Below are 19,458 nucleotides of genomic sequence, written 5' to 3' on the forward strand. Positions count from 1 at the left end.
CGACACTGCTAACAGCTAGCTGTGTGTGCGCGCTGATATCTAAGGGTTGTGCGCATGCGCACTAGCCCTGCTGGAGCGTGCACTGTGCACGTATTATAAAGGGTCACTAGGGGGAGCCAAAATACAGTGTAATACAGTGGGGAGCAGCTATGGAACAGCTCTAGAGCTGAAAACTCTCCCATAGAGATTTACTAGAATATTTATATCAATTATTCTAAGCCTAGAATCAATCCATCCAGGATCCTGATGAGTCATGACCATAACACCTCTGATTCTGTGAGAAAACAAACATTGCATATTTAATATTATGATATACTACATTTAATAAATACTCTTTATTTAGCGTTTTTCATTATAATTTATTCACATAATCAAAGGTTTTATGGTCATGATTCACCGGGATCTTGGAAGGCTTGATTCAATAAAATAAATAATTGATATAAATATTGTAATACATTTAAAAAGCCTATCATTTTTTTTTTAAATAATGGCCAATTATTTTCAGTGGTTCCAGAACTAGTGGCCCTCTGGTAATTTTAAATATAAACAAAACTAACAATTCAAGGTCAGTCTCTTCCACTCCACACATACACATACACTTTTCATTTCTACCAATAGGCCTATGTATTTTTACTTTTTCATTTATACTGTGTATCCATTGTTGTATGATTTATGTGAGCGGCTGCGGCTCAGGAGGTAGAGCAGGTCGTCCAATGACCCCAGCGTTGGCGGTTAGAATCCCGGGTCCTCCTGTCCACATGTCGAAGTGTCCTTGGGCACAGTGGCGGAACACCATTGGGCCGGGCCGGGGGGTGAGACAGCACGAACGGGCCTCACCGAACCTGACTCCCAACAGCATCCCCCCCCCCCCCCCCCCCCCCCCCCCCCCCCCCCTATTATTTATTCTATATATTATTGATCGCGTCTGTGTCTGTGACATTGCGCAGCAGTGCACACACACGAGAGAGAGAGAGAGAGAGAGAGAGACAGACAGACGTAGAGAGAGAGAGAGAGAGGTGCTGCGTGTTAAATAAATATAGGCTACTCATCTTTGTGTTCTGCACCTTATTGCTGAGTGATCGCACACAGGGAAAAGCAACAAGAAGGGGTTTAGAATTGAAACAGTCCGTTGTTGAGAAAAGGAAGTCCATGCACACATGCACTCCATGCAAGTCCTCACAGAGTGATTAGCCTACTAATGAGTGACAGGTGCTGCCACTTTTGTAGCCCTGGATCGCTTACAGCGAGTCTCTCTACGCCCTGTGGAAGTTCCTTCTGCAGCCCTCTGGTGATATTCTCACTCCCGTACGCGGGTTTTCAAATCCCAATAAATAAACAAAACGACGTAACTACTCACCAAAACAAAGCCTGCTAGACCTTGGTAAAAGTCTATTCTCGTAGCTGGGAAGCGTCTCAGGTCATGTATTAGGGCCACAGCTATCATCGTACATCACCATAACGTAAAATAGACACAATTTGCTCGGACACAATGATGTAAAATGCTACATTCTCCATTCAATTTCATTTAACGTTTGTGTAAGACGAAAATCTACACTAATAGCTGAATATAGGAGGGGCTATAGCACCCAAAACAGAGTAGGCCTACAGTCAAACACTTATTCCAAAAGGGACAGCACAAGAAAAGTCCTTATGGTCTTATTTCCATTTAGGCCCAATGCAATCAATTCATAGACATGATATGAAGAATAACAAAAGTGAGGGGTGCTTAGCAAAGCAAAGTTACTATGTTTACCCAGGGTAACTGGACTAAGCTCAAGAACTTGTTTACAGCCAGGCCCTGCTCATAGAACATTTCATGGTAGGGATTCAATGCCTTGCTCAAGGGCACTTCAGCGGTGGTAATTTTAACGTGCCGGTCCGGGGATACAAACTATAGCGACCTTCCGGTATCAAAACCGCTCCACAAACCGTTCGGCCACCGCTGCCCCATCATACATATCATCATACATCACACATTCCATGGGTCAGGGCATTCCACGCCCGGGTGGCCATGCTGTAGAAGGAGAATTGACCCGCATTTGTTTTGAAATATAGGAGCAGTATAATAATCCATAATATTGCCCTTGTCTATCGACATACGAACATACAGCTGTTTAATTTGATCCTCCCAGTGAGCTCATTTATAGTGGAAACTTTTTTTTTACCCCATGGTGTGAATGCAATGGTGTCTGAAGCCCACCACACACCGGCTGCGTCCGACGTCCTCCATTATTTTCAATGAACCTATCGCACACCGGCTCCGTCCGCCACGCCGCGCCGCCCGGCGCGCCGATAGAACACAGTTCTATTTTCCAGGCGGCGCCGCGCGGCAACGCGCCGCGCCGCAGACGGTCGCAGACGGTGTGCGATGGGCTTTAGCTGAGTTATTTTAAACTTTGGTCACACCGTTTAAAGTGGACATCAATCAATCAATCTTTATTTATATAGCACATTTTTCAGGCAGCGAGTGCAGTTCAAAGTGCTTTACAGTAAGAGCAAAATATATATATATAACAAAAAGAGCAAAAACACAACAAGAAAGCATAAACTACATAGTAATAACAAACAGAAAAGAGAAAAACAATAATAAAAGGAGCGACTAAAAACAGGAAAAGGACAATGATCTATTCTAGGAGGTTCCGCCGTAGTCTGAAAACCCACCTTTTCAGACTCCATCATGGCCCATAGCACTTACCCTACCCCCTTAGATAGCATTTGATACAGACTTATAGCATGTTATGTAGACAGCACTATAATTGCATTGTATATAGTCATAGCACGCCATAGTACATATGTATAGCATAGTAGTTTATATGTATAGTTTCATTATATAGATATTGCACTGTTACTTTCTTAGCTTACGCATGTTTCATGATAAATGCTTGTATGTGATGTATTCCCATGCTTTTTGTTCTTGCTTAATGTAAATCGCTCTGGATTAAGAGCGTCTGCTAAATGCCTAAATTGTAAAAGCAATGCCCACAAAAATGTCCACAGATTCAGAGAACCGTAGATCCCTTGGCAGGCTGTTCCACAGCACAGGGGCGTAGTAGCTAAAGGCGGCTTCGCATACCTTAATTTAAGGTATGCAAGGAGGATCTCGGTTTTACCTTCATTTAATTTAAGGAAATGTTCTGACATCCATGTTTTTATGTCAGTAATACACTTTTTGAGGGCATCATCGTCGGCATAGCTGTGGAAGTGTATATTGTGTTTTCTGATAACTGAGCCAAGTGGTAGCATGTAAAGGTTGAAGAGAATGGGGCCTAAAATAGAGCCCTGGGGGACACCGCACGTCAGCTCAACGATGTCGGAGGAGTATTCACCAAGTGTTACTCGGAAATCACGAGCAGTCAGGTAGGACCTGAACCACTCAAGAGCTGTTCCTGATAGTCCAGGCAATCTAGCCCATTTTAGACCCAAAAGTCAGACTAATTAAAATAGATTTTTTTTCAACAGATATCATTTCTATGAGGTGTCTAGAATAACATACTAAAAGTCCCAAGAAATCCTAGATGCGGAAATATGTTTAATTCTCATCAATTCAAGATGTGTGCTAATACCTCAAGAAAACTAAACACCCTAATGGCATTTTTTTTCTTTTGTCCTATCACAATGAAACTTTCCACAATGAATCTTAACATGAAAACTAAACTTTTTTGTATTACAAGTTTCTCTGAAACTTAATTTGAATATGCAAATTAGCTTAATATATATTGAATATGCATACATTTGCATATCACGGAAATTAAAATGTATAATATTTACATTGTTGTTTGTTAATGATATCAAACACACTGATCAGACTTTCATGTTAAGATTCATTGTGGAAAGTTTCATTGTGATAGGACAAAAGAAAAAAGATCCCATTAGGGTGTTTAGTTTTCTCGAGGTATTCGCACACATCTTGAATTGATGAGAATTAAACATATTTCCGCATCTAGGATTTCTTGGGACTTTTAGTATGTTGTTCTAGACACCTCATAGAGATGATCTATGGTGAAAAAAATTATCTTTGAATTAGTCTGTCTGGAAATGCTACTTTGCCTGGACTATGAGAGGCCAACACAGTTTTCAAGTCTGTCCAGAAGGATGTCGTAATCCACTGTGTCAAATGCTGCACTTAAGTCCAGAAGAACAAGAACGGAGAGGTTTTTGCATCTGTGTTTTTTCTGAGGTAATTTAGTACTTTGACTAGTGCCGTCTCTGTACTATGGTTTGTTCTGAAACCAGATTGGAAAATCTCTAGCATTTCGTTGTCGTTTAAAAATGAGATTAATTGTATCCAAATGTGAATCCAGCCTGCGACAGATGTGGCCAGGCGCCGGCCACTCTAGCTCATATGTTAAACTTTAGCTCACACTAAAGTTTAGTGCAATTACACTTATTTAAATACACTTTGCCAATATGATGTTAGTTTAGTGACTAAACTAGAAAGAAAGAAAGAAAAAAAAGGAACAGTGTTTTTTCTTTATTTTATTTTTCATCATTTAAAAAAAAATGTCTGTAATTCACTTAATTTACAACATGTTGGGAAAGTTTGAGAGCAAGAGTGTCTGTCCTGTTGTCTGTTTTGTTTGTCTGTAAACTCATTGTTTAACAGTTTTTTCATGTTTATCACATTTATGTCTTTTTTATCATGTATTGTACGTGGAACATTTACATTGCCTGTTTTTTTTCATTTTATTTAACTGAACTAGTCTCCAGTGTGGACACGCTGGTGTATTTTCATGTTAGATGATGTAGTAAAACTCTTGGTACAATCTTTACATTGGAAAGGTTTTTCTCCAGTGTGGACACGAAGGTGTGTTTTCAGGGAAGATGAATTACCAAAACTCTTGTCACAATGATTACATTGGAAAGGTTTTTCTCCAGTGTGGACACGCTGGTGTATTTTCATGTTAGATGATGTAGTAAAACTCTTGGTACAATCTTTACATTGGAAAGGTTTTTCTCCAGTGTGGACACGAAGGTGATATTTCAGGTAAGATAGCTTACCAAAACTCTTGTCACAATGATTACATTGGAAATTTTCTCCAGTGTGGACACGCTGGTGTGTCTTCAGGTCACTGGAGTTTCCGAAACTCTTGTCACAATGTTTACATTGGAAAGGTTTTTCTCCAGTGTGGACACGCTGGTGTATTTTCATGTTAGATGATGTAGTAAAACTCTTGGTACAATCTTTACATTGGAAAGGTTTTTCTCCAGTGTGGACACGAAGGTGTGTTTTCAGGGAAGATGCCACACTGAAACTCTTGTCACAATGTTTACATTGGAAAGGTTTTTCTCCAGTGTGGACACGCTGGTGTGTCTTCAAATTACTTGGATCTCTGAAACTCTTGTCACATTGTTTACATTGGAAAGGTTTTTCTCCAGTGTGGACACGAAGGTGTGTTTTCAGGTATTTTAACTGACTGAAACTCTTGTCACCATGTTTACATTGGAAATGTTCTCCAGTGTGGACACGCTGGTGTCTCTTCAGGGCACTGGAGTATCCGAAACTCTTGTCACAATGTTTACATTTGAAAGGTTTTTCTATAGTGTGGACACGCTGGTGTGTATTCAAATTACTTGGATCACTGAAACTCTTGTCACAATGTTTACATTGGAAAGGTTTTTCTCCACTGTGGACACGAAGGTGTCGCTTCAGGAGAGATGAGACTCTGAAACTTTTGTCACAATGTTTACATTGGAAAGGTTTTTCTCCAGTGTTGACACGCTGGTGCTTCTTCAGGGAACTTGAGTCACTGAAACTCTTGTCACGTTGTTCGTCATCATCGTCTTCACTGGTCTCCTCCCAATCATCACTGTCTTCAGTGACTTCAGTGTCGGATTCAAGTTCAACTTCAACCTCAGAGCAGTGGGAAGATATGTCTTCTTCTTCATCATCAACATAATTTTCTTCTTCACCTTTCACTGCCATTAATGTCATCGTTGACCCAACAGGGTCCTCTGGTCTTTGAGTTAGTTCCTCCTGTTCCTCTTTAAGCTCCTCCTGTTCTTCTTTAAGCTCATCTGGTTCCTTGTTAATGTGGTGAGCCTCTGGTTCCTGCTGGAGCAGACTGGGGCTCCTCTCCTGTTCAGTGGAAACCTCCTCTTTACACACAACCATGTACAGGATGTCTAGGAGGAGAAACATAGCATGATGGTCAACACTGGATTCCTACAAAAAACTAATATAATATGCACATCACTTGGTAGAGGTGCTGGGTTCAAAAGTAGCATCAGAAAAAGAGAAAATAACTAGAGATCAGCAGATGAGCTTTTTTGTCACCCGAATCCGTGTGTGCATAATTATAATCCGCCCGTTATCCGACCGCAATTTATAAATTAATCAAATGTATTAATCAATTTTGGGCGGGAACCCCTGTTGGTGTTATAGCATGTTATGCTTTAGCTATTGAAAATAGCAGATCTACAAGCCCATAGCGCACCACCGAGTGGCGCGCTACGAGCTTGTAGGTCTGCTATTTTTGAAAAATCGAAGAACCACTGACACAGAAACGTAGCTTTTTCAGAAAACTGTCAGGATGTAGAAGACATTTTTAGAATCTGATCTCAGGTCAGAATGGGTTAATCCGCACCACCCGAAATCCGCTGCGCAGGGAAGCGCCCAGCGTATACAGTATAGCCAATCTACAAGCTCACAACGCGTCGCTGTGACACGTTTTGAGATTGTAGATCGGCTATTTATACTACTTGTACAAATGTCACTAACCACTCTCTCAACAGTTCAATGTTACTTAGTGTCACGGTGGCAGTGACTGAAGCCAAATGCAGAGAGCAGGCAAGTTCAAATTAACTGATGTATTGAACCAAACACGGTCAAGCATACACCAGTAAGACGCGCAAACGCGGGAAACGAACGCAGCTCGTACATATTTGGGTTTTGGACGTATAGCTGCTTTGGGGACTCCTTATATGGTTATGGCTGAGTCATGGTGACTCCATATATGGGCACAAAAGCTGGACAGACAGACAGACAGACACACAGACAGACAGTCGCAATCACTGCGTTCGCAACAACACAAAGTTAGCAGTAGCTGCATACAGAAAATTAGGAATGCCAAAAAAGCTGAACGTTAAAGAAGCACAAAAACAGAAAAACAAAAATGCAAACCTTCAAAAAATACACAAGGCAGAGAAGTCCAAACCAAAACAGGGAACCAGCAACTCCAAGATCAACACAGGAAACAAGGTTGAGCACCAGACAATGGTTTATGTTCTGACAGTTTGTTTGTGCAATGAGTCCAGTATTTATAGGAGGCAGGTTAATGGCAAAGTGTTCACAGGTGGGCTGACGAGGGAGTTGGAGACAGGTGAGTGAATGGGACTTGGGAATGCCACGTAGTGGTTGTATATATCTATGGTAACACACACGCTGTCCAAGTTCTTTGCAACGTATTTTCATACAGCATATCCAGCAGTCATCGGCAGGGTAAAGAACTGAATCACTCCCAGTCCCACGCAAAACATATATGTATTACTTAGTTTTAAGTTTCTCTCAGACTCACTAGCTGCCTGTTAGCAACTTTAGCGTAGCTGCCTGTAGGAGACCACTGTGTTGTTGTTGTTGTGCAACAGTCAGGACCAAACTTCATAGTTGTGTTGGCTAATTTGTGCCAGATCATGGAAAATGATGTAATTAAAATACTACTAATGCACGCACACCGAGATTTTGTGCGTTTTAAAAGCGATAATAAGCATATAGATAAATGCCATTAATTTTTTTCCCGCATTATTTCACCCACGATTTATCCAATATTAATTTATAATATATTGGGTTCAACCGCAGCTAAATGCGCCACCCGTTGGTCTCTACCACACGGGTGCACACTAATTTGCTCCAAAAGTTAAACTGTATTAACGACTTCTCGAGCAAAGGCTCTTCATCTGGTCAAACTTGAGATGTGGGTGATCCCCCCATTTAAATAGACACCCACGGGTCACGTTACTAGTCAGTGGGTGGAACCAACACAACATGGTCATCAAATAAATTAATGAAATATCACTATATACAGTGGAATAAGCATAAATGGACATCATGATTAATATGATCTATATATAAATAATTCACATAATCAAGTATTATCTTACGCAACAATTCAAGGATGTATATACATCATAGTTACAGTGAAGAAAAAAGTGCCTGAAAGGAAAGCCCTCGTTCATTCCCTTTGGTGACATTGTTTTTGGTATTCAGACAGCCAGCAATGGGTAAAACGCTACCCAAAATAAATGTAGTCTCTGTGACACATCTAGGGCCTGCAATCTGCATTCAACAATTTTCCTTGAAGCTACGTCATTGGTTGATTTCCTGTCTACTTCCTGATTGGTTAGTCATTTCGACTGGGTTTTTTTTCGACCAATGACAAAGCTTGGTGTTACTAGGTAATTTCCTGACAACTACCATGTAATTAGCCGATAGGTACCCAGGTAGGAAGGAAGAATTGTCCTGTAAAAGGAAGTGTGCTCTACTTCCATGTACCTACCTGGTAATTGTCGATTATAATCCTCCCCCATCAGGGTGTATTTTGAACTTTGAACTTTAAATTTTGAACTGGCAATAACTTTTTGACCACATACATTTCCAAAACGTTAACAGGTAAAACCTTTAGCAAGTTACCATGTAAGAAACGTGGAACTGTACTGTGAAAGGAAGCGTGGTTTACATGACATTACCATGTTCTTTCTCCAGAATTGGAAGATTACCAGGTATTTACCCAGTATTTAGTAGATTATTACCCAATCTGGTGTTTACCATGGGTGTGTAAAATTATATCAGGGAGTGATAACGACTAAGACTAAATGATCAGTGTCGTTGGCGGCATCCTCTCCGCTCCAACACGTGTCCATAAGTCTGCTTCTCCCCCTGGACAGCACACTGTACACACTGCAAGAGGAAACAACCATAGAGTTCCCAGGACCCAAAACACCAGTATCCCCACCATTACCAGCCATCAACTACATCAAGATAAAATGCAATATTATTACACCACCACCCGGTAACAAATACGCAAAAACAGGATAACTTTCAAAGACTGTATTACCTGTACTACTGTCTATTTCTTTGTCTGAAACAGAACCACAGGAAACATCTTGCCTTATGTGAGCCTCCCCCCTCCCTCCATCAAACAATTTTTTTGGTCAAACCATATGGGCTTCCATTGGAAATGCATTGGAGCAGCCATTAAACACAGACATAAGACAGACCAAGACAGGTGTCGTGAATGTGTGAACGCAGCTCAGTAAGGGCATAAGTCAACCTCACCCGCTCACCTCCGCCCCACCCCCTCCTGGTGCTGCGGCCATCTTGGAAACTAAACACAATATAAACAATTGAAGATGGGTGGGGCCGAGAAAGCCCCTTATTGCCAGGTAGGTACATGGTAATATGGAAATAGAGCACACTTCCTTTTACAGAACAGTTCCTCCTTCCTTACTGGGTACCTATCAGGTAATTACATGGTAGTTGTCAGGACTGGTAATTTCCTTGTAGTCTACCACCCCATGGCCCTCATTTATCAACCGCCAAAATATAGGTGCACGCCGTTTTGTTTTTTTTACCATTTCCCGCCAAAGTTTGAAATTGAAACTCACGTCTGGTCGGGAGCTGTCGTACGCTTTGTCATCACCAGTTTTTCTAAACATATGTATTCACTCCTAAAAGGTTGAATATAAAACTCTATGTATATGGGCTACATGTAAACAAAGAAAAATAAAAAAATGAATAGGCCTACATCAACGATGTGTCTTTGTGTCATATGAAATTAGTAGGGGATTTCCAACTTTACAATTAAAATTGCGCTTGATGCTTAAGCCATTTAAACAGTGTTTTGCATGCCGGTGCCCCCCCCCCCCCTGGAAGTTATAACATCCATGACATGGATCTAGAGGCATTTGCAGTGCTGCAGCTATAGTCAAGTCTACCAACCAACGAGTAGGCTATAGTGCAATCTACAGCCATGTCTTTCTCGAGTTACATCTCGCCATTTTAAGGATAAACCTGACGTGTCGCTCGAATGCCAAGTGTGCCGTGCCAGTGCAAGTACAGGGGACCGCCCGACCACATCGGAGATAGGTAGGCTAACCCAGCCAGCCAGGCTGCCAGCCCACCAGTGCCAGTGCATGAGCCTAGCCACTGCGACTATAGCGAGGTAATCTAAATAGATTGTCATAAACGTGCATGGTCACGGTGTCATGAACGGACCACAGTGATAGAGACAGACAGACAGACAGGTCAGGAGAGGAGGAGATGTTGCAAAACAGCAGCGTGTGTGTGCGCGCCTATTTGTTCACATGCAGGTTCACAAATATATTGTTGTAGGCTATATTAAATGAAAAAATAATGCAATCATTTAATATATGCTACAACTAACAACACACAGCAGGCGCGTAGCGTGGATCAAATGATTGAATGGGCAAATTAGGGGGGGGGCAGCACATCCCCGGCCGATAGGTGTGAACGGTTTGGGGGACCATTAACAAAGGCGGCTTGCATGCTGTAGTTTACTAACAAGAAATGTGCATGCACAAGGCTGGACCCTACGCCGGTGACACAGTGACAATTGCTTGCAAATAAGTTGCGATATGTGCGTGCGTGTGTGTGTGTGTGTGTGAGGCGGGCAGCAAGGCAAGCGAGGCGAGAGGAGAAAAGTGTTCGTTCTTTATTTATTTAACACACCATGGGCTTGCAAGTTGCGTGTGTGTGCGTGCGTCTGCGTGTGTGTGTATGAGAGGGAAACGTTTTTGACTTTTTTCGTCATGTAACTATGGTTTCCAAGGTCGTACTACGTTGTTCATGTCGCAAAAACGAGGGCGAGGCTTGATTTCATCGGGCGTGCCAGATAGATTTCAGCCGTCACATTTATTAACGTCGGAACGAAATTAAGGAAGGATCAGCTGTTTGCGATCACTTTATAAATGCCGTGGCGACGTGGTAGTACTACGAAACCTGCACTCGAATCTGTGGCAGATTGTACACTCGATTGATAAATGAGGGCCCATGTGTTTACATGGGTAGTACCCATTTACCCATAGTTGTCAGGGAAAACACTTGGTAATTACATAGTAAATACTGAGTAAACTAAGTTACCATGCAATTACCAGGTAAATCCATTAGCTGGAAATTACCCACTAGTTTGTTGGTAATTACCTAGTAATTACTGTGTGAACTACTACCAGGTCCCGTAAAATGAAGGGTTACCCATTTGGGCTTATTCCACTGTCCACACGGAAAATATGAAACACTGTATAGTTATATTTGATTAATTGATTTGATGACCATGTTCCACCCACTGACTAGTAACGTGACCCGTGGGTGTCTATTATTAAAATGGGTGAATCACTCACATCTCGAGTTTGATCAGATGAAGAGCCTTGGCTCAAAACTTTGTCAATAAAGTTTAACTTTTGGAGCAAAGTGCGGGTTCTTTTCTCTTTTTCCAACAATGGATTCCAAAATTTTAAATCCATTCTTCCATAACAAAATGAGCATTTTGTAAGATTGACTTTACTAACTACACGTTACAGTTCTGAAAGTTTTAGAAATATTTTAGCAAAATACTAAAAAAGTAATGTGAAGTAATTTATTGTGTTACTTTAACACCATGGATAATGATTAGGGATGTCGACTGGTAACCGGATAGCCGACCGTTAGAAATATCAGAATATTGTTATCGGCCTAACGGTTAATTTGTATAATATTAAATGCGTGTTCTGATCTTAAATAGTTTTTCTAATAAAAATGTCTGTACTTCTGTTCTGTAAAGCGACTTTGGGTACGCAGAAAAGCGCATCACAATGCGTTGTTTATTGACGATTAAGCCTACAACAATTTAAAATGTTGCTTTTTTGTTTGTCTTTGCAAAGGAGTAAATGTCAAAAGCATAAATGTATACCATTCGTCTACCAACGTTAATTATGTATACATGCATATTACATTCGGGGTAAAAAATAATTAATAAAATGAAAATCAAACGCTAATTAACAGGATAATGCTATCCTACCTGGATGGGAAATTAATTGTTACCGACATACTGGCGGCCAAATACAGATAATTTTGTAGCTCCGTGACATGGAAAAGTCTGACAACCACTGACATAGAAACAGTTTTTTGTTCTTTTTTTTCTTTTAGAAAATGGTCATGATTTAGAAGACTTTTGTAGAATCTGGTCTCGGGTCTTAATGGGTTAAAGAAAGGAAGAGCACATGAAACTTACTGAGGTGTGGCTGGTCTTCAGCTTCCTGTTTAATAGAAACGTCTTCAGCTTCCTGTTTAATAGAAACATCCCTGGCTGAGTCTGGATAGTTCATCTTCACCTGCAGTCTGGACTCCGGTCTGAAATCAAGTGAATTAAGGAAGGACTTTAAAAAAACAAAAGAAGCCTGTTGGCTGCCAGACTACTAGTGGTGATAGCCCAACTCTCCAACATGTGAATGTGGAGATTATGGGATTCATGCATTAGGGAATAAATCACACGTAACTTCAGTTTACACAATGATCAATGGTGTAAAGTGAATAAGGCAGTGCTTAATTTCAGCTCTGGTACTTGCTCACTTGAGCTCCCCTACCTGTAGAGGCAGCTCCGGTATGCCATCCCAAATGCACATTACGTCTCTATTATTATTTTAGTTTTATTTTCAAGTCAACTAGGCTTCTTCCTCATCAGAGCTACTTAGTTCCAGTACAATTCCAAAATAAAGCACGGGTTGAATGTTCACAAGTACAAACAAAAACAACAGTCTTATTTTGAAACGTGTGCCTGTTTTGAGAGGAAATAGGTGGCTATGGATCCCCGGTATCGCCTCACTGTTGAGTGTTGACTGTTGACGGTGCCGGGTGCGTAAATAAAAACAACTCTCGTCTCGACTTTTGCAATTTGCATCTGTCGTTCATTGCATAATTATGGAATATGGAACTTTCATACTTGTATGGAGCAATAGTTCAACTGCTACTTGGAGTCAGCATGTTTTTTGTTTTCATTACAAAATGGTGAGTTCTTATGAACAGAACCGACCGGTTAACCGGTTAACATTGCCAAATCTCCCAAAGACACCCGGCTTTTACAGCATGGCTCAGAATCGAATATCATATAACGCTTGCTTTGGTGGGCACGGAATAAAAAAAAGACTAGTAGGCTACAGAATTAAGTAGTATTATTGAGTTGTCATCGGAGGAGGAACTTGGAAGAGAAGGACAATAACAACACGCATGCGTAAAAATGCGACCGTGGAGTCAGTTCTCCTCTATGGATGTGAATGCTGGCGTCTGTATGGAGCATTACCAAGTGTATCAGAGAAGATGACTAGAGACGCTGATGGAGGGCTGTCTGAGGACGACGTAGAGAGACATACAGGCTTTTTATGTTGGGATATGAGCCAACATTTCAATAACGGTGCATTCCTAGTTTTAGAATAAAGAGGCATTGCTTTTTTTCAATTTCAGTCTTTTTTCAGAATGGTCAAAATTATTATATATTTTTAATACAGAATGAGATCATATCGACATCGGTTATCGGCCATAATTGCAATTTATTATATTGGATATTGGTATCGGACAAATTGTCTCATCGGTACATCCCCAGGTGTGATTTTCTTATGAACACCCTCTTTTGCCGCTCCCTAAGCTCAGTGAGATGTTTAGTTTGTGGTGTGTGCACCACAACACAATAGTGCAGTAACCATTGTTACAATGGTGTGCGCCCCACAACGCAATAGGGCAGTAACTAGTGATCGATATTCATGTTTTTTATTAATATCGGTATCGGTGGTAAAAAAAAATAATCGAGGCCGATTATTTTATTTTTTCTCATGCGCAAATATTGGCGCAACAACCTCTCTCACTAACAATGTGCCGACCAAAAGATCCTTCGATTGGTTGAAAACGTACATCATGAGCCAATGAAACGAATGAATCCTCTGCGAGCGTCTGCAGTGCTGAGCACAGAAAAAAGTAAACACTGCAGCATGTTGTGCACAGAGCTGGGGACACCCTCACCTGCCACTTTGTCGTGGAGAAACTGGCTGTTTTACAAGTAAGATATTCACAATTATATAACCCTTCACAGCGTGCTTATACATTTACACTTTATTATTATCTTGGAAATAATTAACTGTCTGTCTCGCTTTCTCTCTCTCTCTCTCAAAGAGACATGTGGAAAACTTTCCAGCCATGAGCCATCACAATCCGCCTTAAACACTCACCAGTTCAACTTCTCCAAGAAGCAACACGGAGCTTGTTTTTCAGGTAATCCGTTCGTTGTAATGTAACGCTCATGTAAAATATAATAGCATTATGTGACTGACTGCATGCTGACTCGCTTCCGAATGTTTTATCTCGTCTCACAGGAGGGGAAGCCACGGCACGGTGTGCTGCAGTTCCACCGCCATCAACGGAGTGAAAGGAGACGGACATTCTTCTTCTTCCACAAAGTAAGAGAACTTTACTGAACTGCTTTGTTTATAAACGCATGATTATTATCGACGCATACATGAAATGTGCGGCCGGTCGAGCTTCTAGTCAACAACAGTGCAACAAGTACTGGGGGCAGCCATTTTGCCCCAAATCATACGAGGGAGCACAATTGTATGGGTCACGAGATTCAATGTAACACCGTTACATAGAACGTAGCCATGTAGTGTTGCATATAAAATGTGACCTTATATTAAGGTGCTACCCCAGGTAGCACATTTATATAAGGGTAACATTTTCTATGTAACACTACATGGCTACGTAAGAATACAAGAAGACTACAGAATAGTGATACATGATTACATTTGAATCCCTGACCCATGCTGAAATCATAGTAGGCCTATTTGTATTTAGCATTTTTGGACATTTAGGGCTGCCCCACAATATCGTGTTACTGAAGTAACTGAAAACAATGTTGTTCTTGTGCTTGCTAAGCAATAAATGTTCTCCCAATACATTTAAAGGAATTCTTGTGTTGAAAGTTATGTTATTTTTACTTATTATTATTATTTTTTTTTTTACTATTCATAATCGGTCATAATATCGGCTATCGGGCTTTTTGATTGTCCACTAATCGGTGATCGGATATATCGGCCAAAATCCATATCGGTCGATCACTAGCAGTAACCATTGTTAATTTGTTACAATGGTGTGTGCACCACACAGCACTGGGTGTGTATTTAGAGGGCACACAGGTGCTGTGATTCAGATGGAACACATGACACACATAGGATCACTCCCACCATGCCTGTGACAGACAGTAACGTGCCAAAACGTAGTAGTCCGTTACATGAACCATTGTTACAAATTGGTGTGTACCACAGCACAATAGCACAGTAACCATTGTTACAATGGTGTGTGCACCACAACACAATAGGATATTAACCATTGTTACAATGGTGTGTGCGCCACAACACAATAGGACAAAACTGCTCTAAAGAGCACGAAATTCGAAACTGCTCTTTAGCGCATGAAATTCAAAACGGACTGTCGTAATAAATTAGGTTTTTCCCTTTTTTTTAACTTTATTTAACTGTAGGATATATGATTTCCTTTTTGTGTACGAAAATGTTCTGATGGACCCTGGTGTAAACAAGTCTTAGTGCTTTTCATGGTTTCGTCCTCAAATAAGCAGTTTTTGTATTATTGACACTGTGCATCCGAAGTGTAGGCCTACCCATTCTACATACTGTGAATGTTCAATCAATCAATCTAAAACCTCTTTCTCTCTCCCCAACTCAGCAGAGCAGGCAGGCAACAAGCCACGTAGCCAAGAGACTTAGCTCCCTTTGGAGGAGCGACTTACATTCTTACAATATTATTACTGCTGCTAGTATTAACTACTGCTTGTTTAAAACAAACAGGTTAGGCCCACAATACTATTATTGCTGCTATAACTAGCCTACTGCTTGTTTATAACAATATTATTACTGCTACAGTGCTGCTAGTAGGCTAACTGTTTGTTTAGGATAATTTATAACAAACAAGCAGATATGAGTGAAATACTCGTCGTGTTGTTCCATGTAAATAATAAAAGATAAATGTAGTAAAAACAAGGTTTAATCAGTTAATCTTACCTGCTGTGTTTCAGGGTTGAGCTGCTTAAAGACGACTCTGTTTTCAAACGTCTTACTTTAATTATTAAGCTGTTTTCAGGTTTTACTTGTGTTTTCACACGACACTGCTAACAGCTAGCTGTGTGTGCGCGCTGATATCTAAGGGCTGTGCGCATGCACACTAGCCCTGCTGGAGCGTGCACTGCATGTGCACGTATTATAAAGGGTCACTAGGGGGAGCCAAGATACAGTGTAATTGGGGAGCAGCTATGGAACAGCTCTAGAGCTGAAAACTCTCCCATAGAGATTTACTAGAATATTTATATCAATTATTCTAAGCCTAGAATCAATCCATCCAGGATCCTGATGAGTCATGACCATAACACCTCTGATTCTGTGAGAAAACAAACATTGCATATTTAATATTATGATATACTACATTTAATAAATACTCTTTATTTAGCGTCTTTCATTATAATTTATTCACATAATCAAAGGTTTTATGGTCATGATTCACCAGGATCTTGGAAGGCTTGATTCAATAAAATAAATAATTGATATAAATATTTTAATACATTTAAAAAGCCTATATATTTTTTTTAAATTAATGGCCAATTATTTTCAGTATTTCCAGAACTAGTGGCCCTCTGGTAATTTTAAATATAAACAAAACAATTCAAGGTCAGTCTCTTCCACTCCACTACACATACACTTTTCATTTCTACCAATAGGCCTATGTATTTTTACTTTTTCATTTATACTGTGTATCCATTGTTGTATGATTTATGTGAGCGGCTGCGGCTCAGGAGGTAGAGCAGGTCGTCCAATGACCCCAGCGTTGGCGGTTAGAATCCCGGGTCCTTGGGCACATGTCGAAGTGTCCTTGGGCACAGTGGCGGAACACCATTGGGCCGGGCCGGGGGGTGAGACAGCACGAACGCCCCCAACGGAAAAAAATAATTTACACAGTTGCTGAGATTGAGCTAATTTGAGCAGGCGTGCATGCACGAGAGAGGAGTTATGTGTGAGAGGAGCTGATCACAGTCACAGATAGAGGGAAAGTGTTATATTTTGCCTATTATTTATGCTATATATTATTGATCGCGTCTGTGTCTGTGACATTGCGCAGCAGTGCACACACACGAGAGAGAGAGAGAGACAGACAGATGTAGAGAGAGAGAGGTGCTGCGTGTTAAATAAAAAAATAAAAAAAATAGGCTACTCATCTTTGTGTTCTGCACCTTATTGCTGAGTGATCGCACACAGGGAAAAGCAACAAGAAGGGGTTTAGAATCGAAACAGTCTGTTGTGGAGAAAAGGAAGTCCACACATGCACTCCTAAGTCCTCACAGAGTGATTAGCCTACTAATGAGTGACAGGTGCTGCCACTTTTGTAGCCCTGGATCGCTTACAGCGAGTCTCTCTACGCCCTGTGGAAGTTCCTTCTGCAGCCCTCTGGTGATATTCTCACTCCCGTGCGCGGGTTTTCAAATCCCAATAAATAAACAAAACGACGTAAGTACTCACCGAAACAAAGCCTGCTAGACCTTGGTAAAAGTCTATTCTCGTAGCTGGGAAGCGTCTCAGGTCATGTATTAGGGCCACAGCTATCATCGTACATCACCATAACGTAAAATAGACACAATTTGCTCGGACACAATGATGTAAAATGCTACATTCTCCATTAAATTTCATTTAACGTTTGTGTAAGACGAAAATCTACACTAATAGCTGAATATAGGAGGGGCTATAGCACCCAAAACAGAGTAGGCCTACAGTCAAACACTTATTCCAAAAGGGATAGCACAAGAAAAGTCCTTATGGTCTTATTTCCATTTAGGCCCAATGCAATCAATTCATAGACATGATATGAAGAATAACAAAAGTGAGGGGTGCTTAGCAAAGCAAAGTTACTATGTTTACCCAGGGTAACTGGACTAAGCTCAAGAACTTGTTTACAGCCAGGCCCTGCTCATAGAACATTTCATGGTAGGGATTCAATGCCTTGCTCAAGGGCACTTCAGCGGTGGTAATTTTAACGTGCCGGTCCGGGGATACAAACTAGCGACCTTCCGGTATCAAAACCGCTCCACAAACCGTTCGGCCACCGCTGCCCCATCATACATATCATCATACATCACACATTCCATGGGTCAGGGCATTCCACGCCCGGGTGGCCGTGCTGTAGAAGGAGAATTGACCCGCATTTGTTTTGAAATATAGGAGCAGTATAATAATCCATAATATTGCCCTTGTCTATCGACATACGAACATACAGCTGTTTAATTTGATCCTCCCAGTGAGCTCATTTATAGTGGAAACTTTTTTTTTACCCCATGGTGTGAATGCAATGGTGTCTGAAGCCCACCACACACCGGCTGTGTCCGACGTCCTCCATTATTTTCAATGAACCTATCGCACACCGGCTCCGTCCGCCACGCCGCGCCGCCCGGCGCGCCGATAGAACACAGTTCTATTTTCCAGGCGGCGCCGCGCGGCAACGCGCCGCAGACGGTCGCAGACGGTGTGCGATGGGCTTTAGCTGAGTTATTTTAAACTTTGGTCACACCGTTTAAAGTGGACATCAATCAATCAATCTTTATTTATATAGCACATTTTTCAGGCAGCGAGTGCAGTTCAAAGTGCTTTACAGTAAGAGCAAAATATATATATATAACAAAAAGAGCAAAAACACAACAAGAAAGCATAAACTACATAGTAATAACAAACAGAAAAGAGAAAAACAATAATAAAAGGAGCGACTAAAAACAGGAAAAGGACAATGATCTATTCTAGGAGGTTCCGCCGTAGTCTGAAAATCCACCTTTTCAGACTCCATCATGGCCCATAGCACTTACCCTACCCCCTTAGATAGCATTTGATACAGACTTATAGCATGTTATGTAGACAGCACTATAATTGCATTGTATATAGTCATAGCACGCCATAGTATGTATAGCATAGTAGTTTATATGTATAGTTTCATTATATAGATATTCCACTGTTACTTTCTTAGCTTACGCATGTTTCATGATAAATGCTTGTATGTGATGTATTCCCATGCTTTTTGTTCTTGCTTAATGTAAATCGCTCTGGATTAAGAGCGTCTGCTAAATGCCTAAATTGTAAATTGTAAAAGCAATGCCCACAAAAATGTCCACAGATTCAGAGAACCGTAGATCCCTTGGCAGGCTGTTCCACAGCACAGGGGCGTAGTAGCTAAAGGCGGCTTCGCATACCTTAATTTAAGGTATGCAAGGAGGATCTCGGTTTTACCTTCATTTAATTTAAGGAAATGTTCTGACATCCATGTTTTTATGTCAGTAATACACTTTTTGAGGGCATCATCGTCGGCATAGCTGTGGAAGTGTATATTGTGTTTTCTGATAACTGAGCCAAGTGGTAGCATGTAAAGGTTGAAGAGAATGG

The 19,458-nt window shown here is 41.0% G+C and overlaps 1 protein-coding gene across 1 annotated transcript; it reads right to left on the minus strand.

The window, feature by feature from the left end:
- Positions 1-4,052: 4,052 nt before the first annotated feature.
- Positions 4,053-16,113, minus strand: LOC308334069 (uncharacterized protein; the record flags this gene model as incomplete). The annotated part of the gene is made up of 4 exons (XM_080790657.1): positions 16,051-16,113; positions 12,222-12,340; positions 4,771-6,123; positions 4,053-4,117 (listed from the first exon to the last, which is right to left on the minus strand). Exons 2-4 carry the CDS (start codon positions 12,313-12,315, stop codon positions 4,053-4,055), a joined length of 1,512 nt encoding a protein of 503 aa, XP_080646783.1. The 5' UTR covers positions 12,316-12,340; positions 16,051-16,113.
- Between the last annotated feature and the right edge of the window lie 3,345 nt (positions 16,114-19,458).

Source organism: Protomyctophum bolini, assembly GCF_963924005.1.
Source record: "Protomyctophum bolini genome assembly, chromosome: 19".
Classification (NCBI taxonomy): domain Eukaryota; kingdom Metazoa; phylum Chordata; class Actinopteri; order Myctophiformes; family Myctophidae; genus Protomyctophum; species Protomyctophum bolini.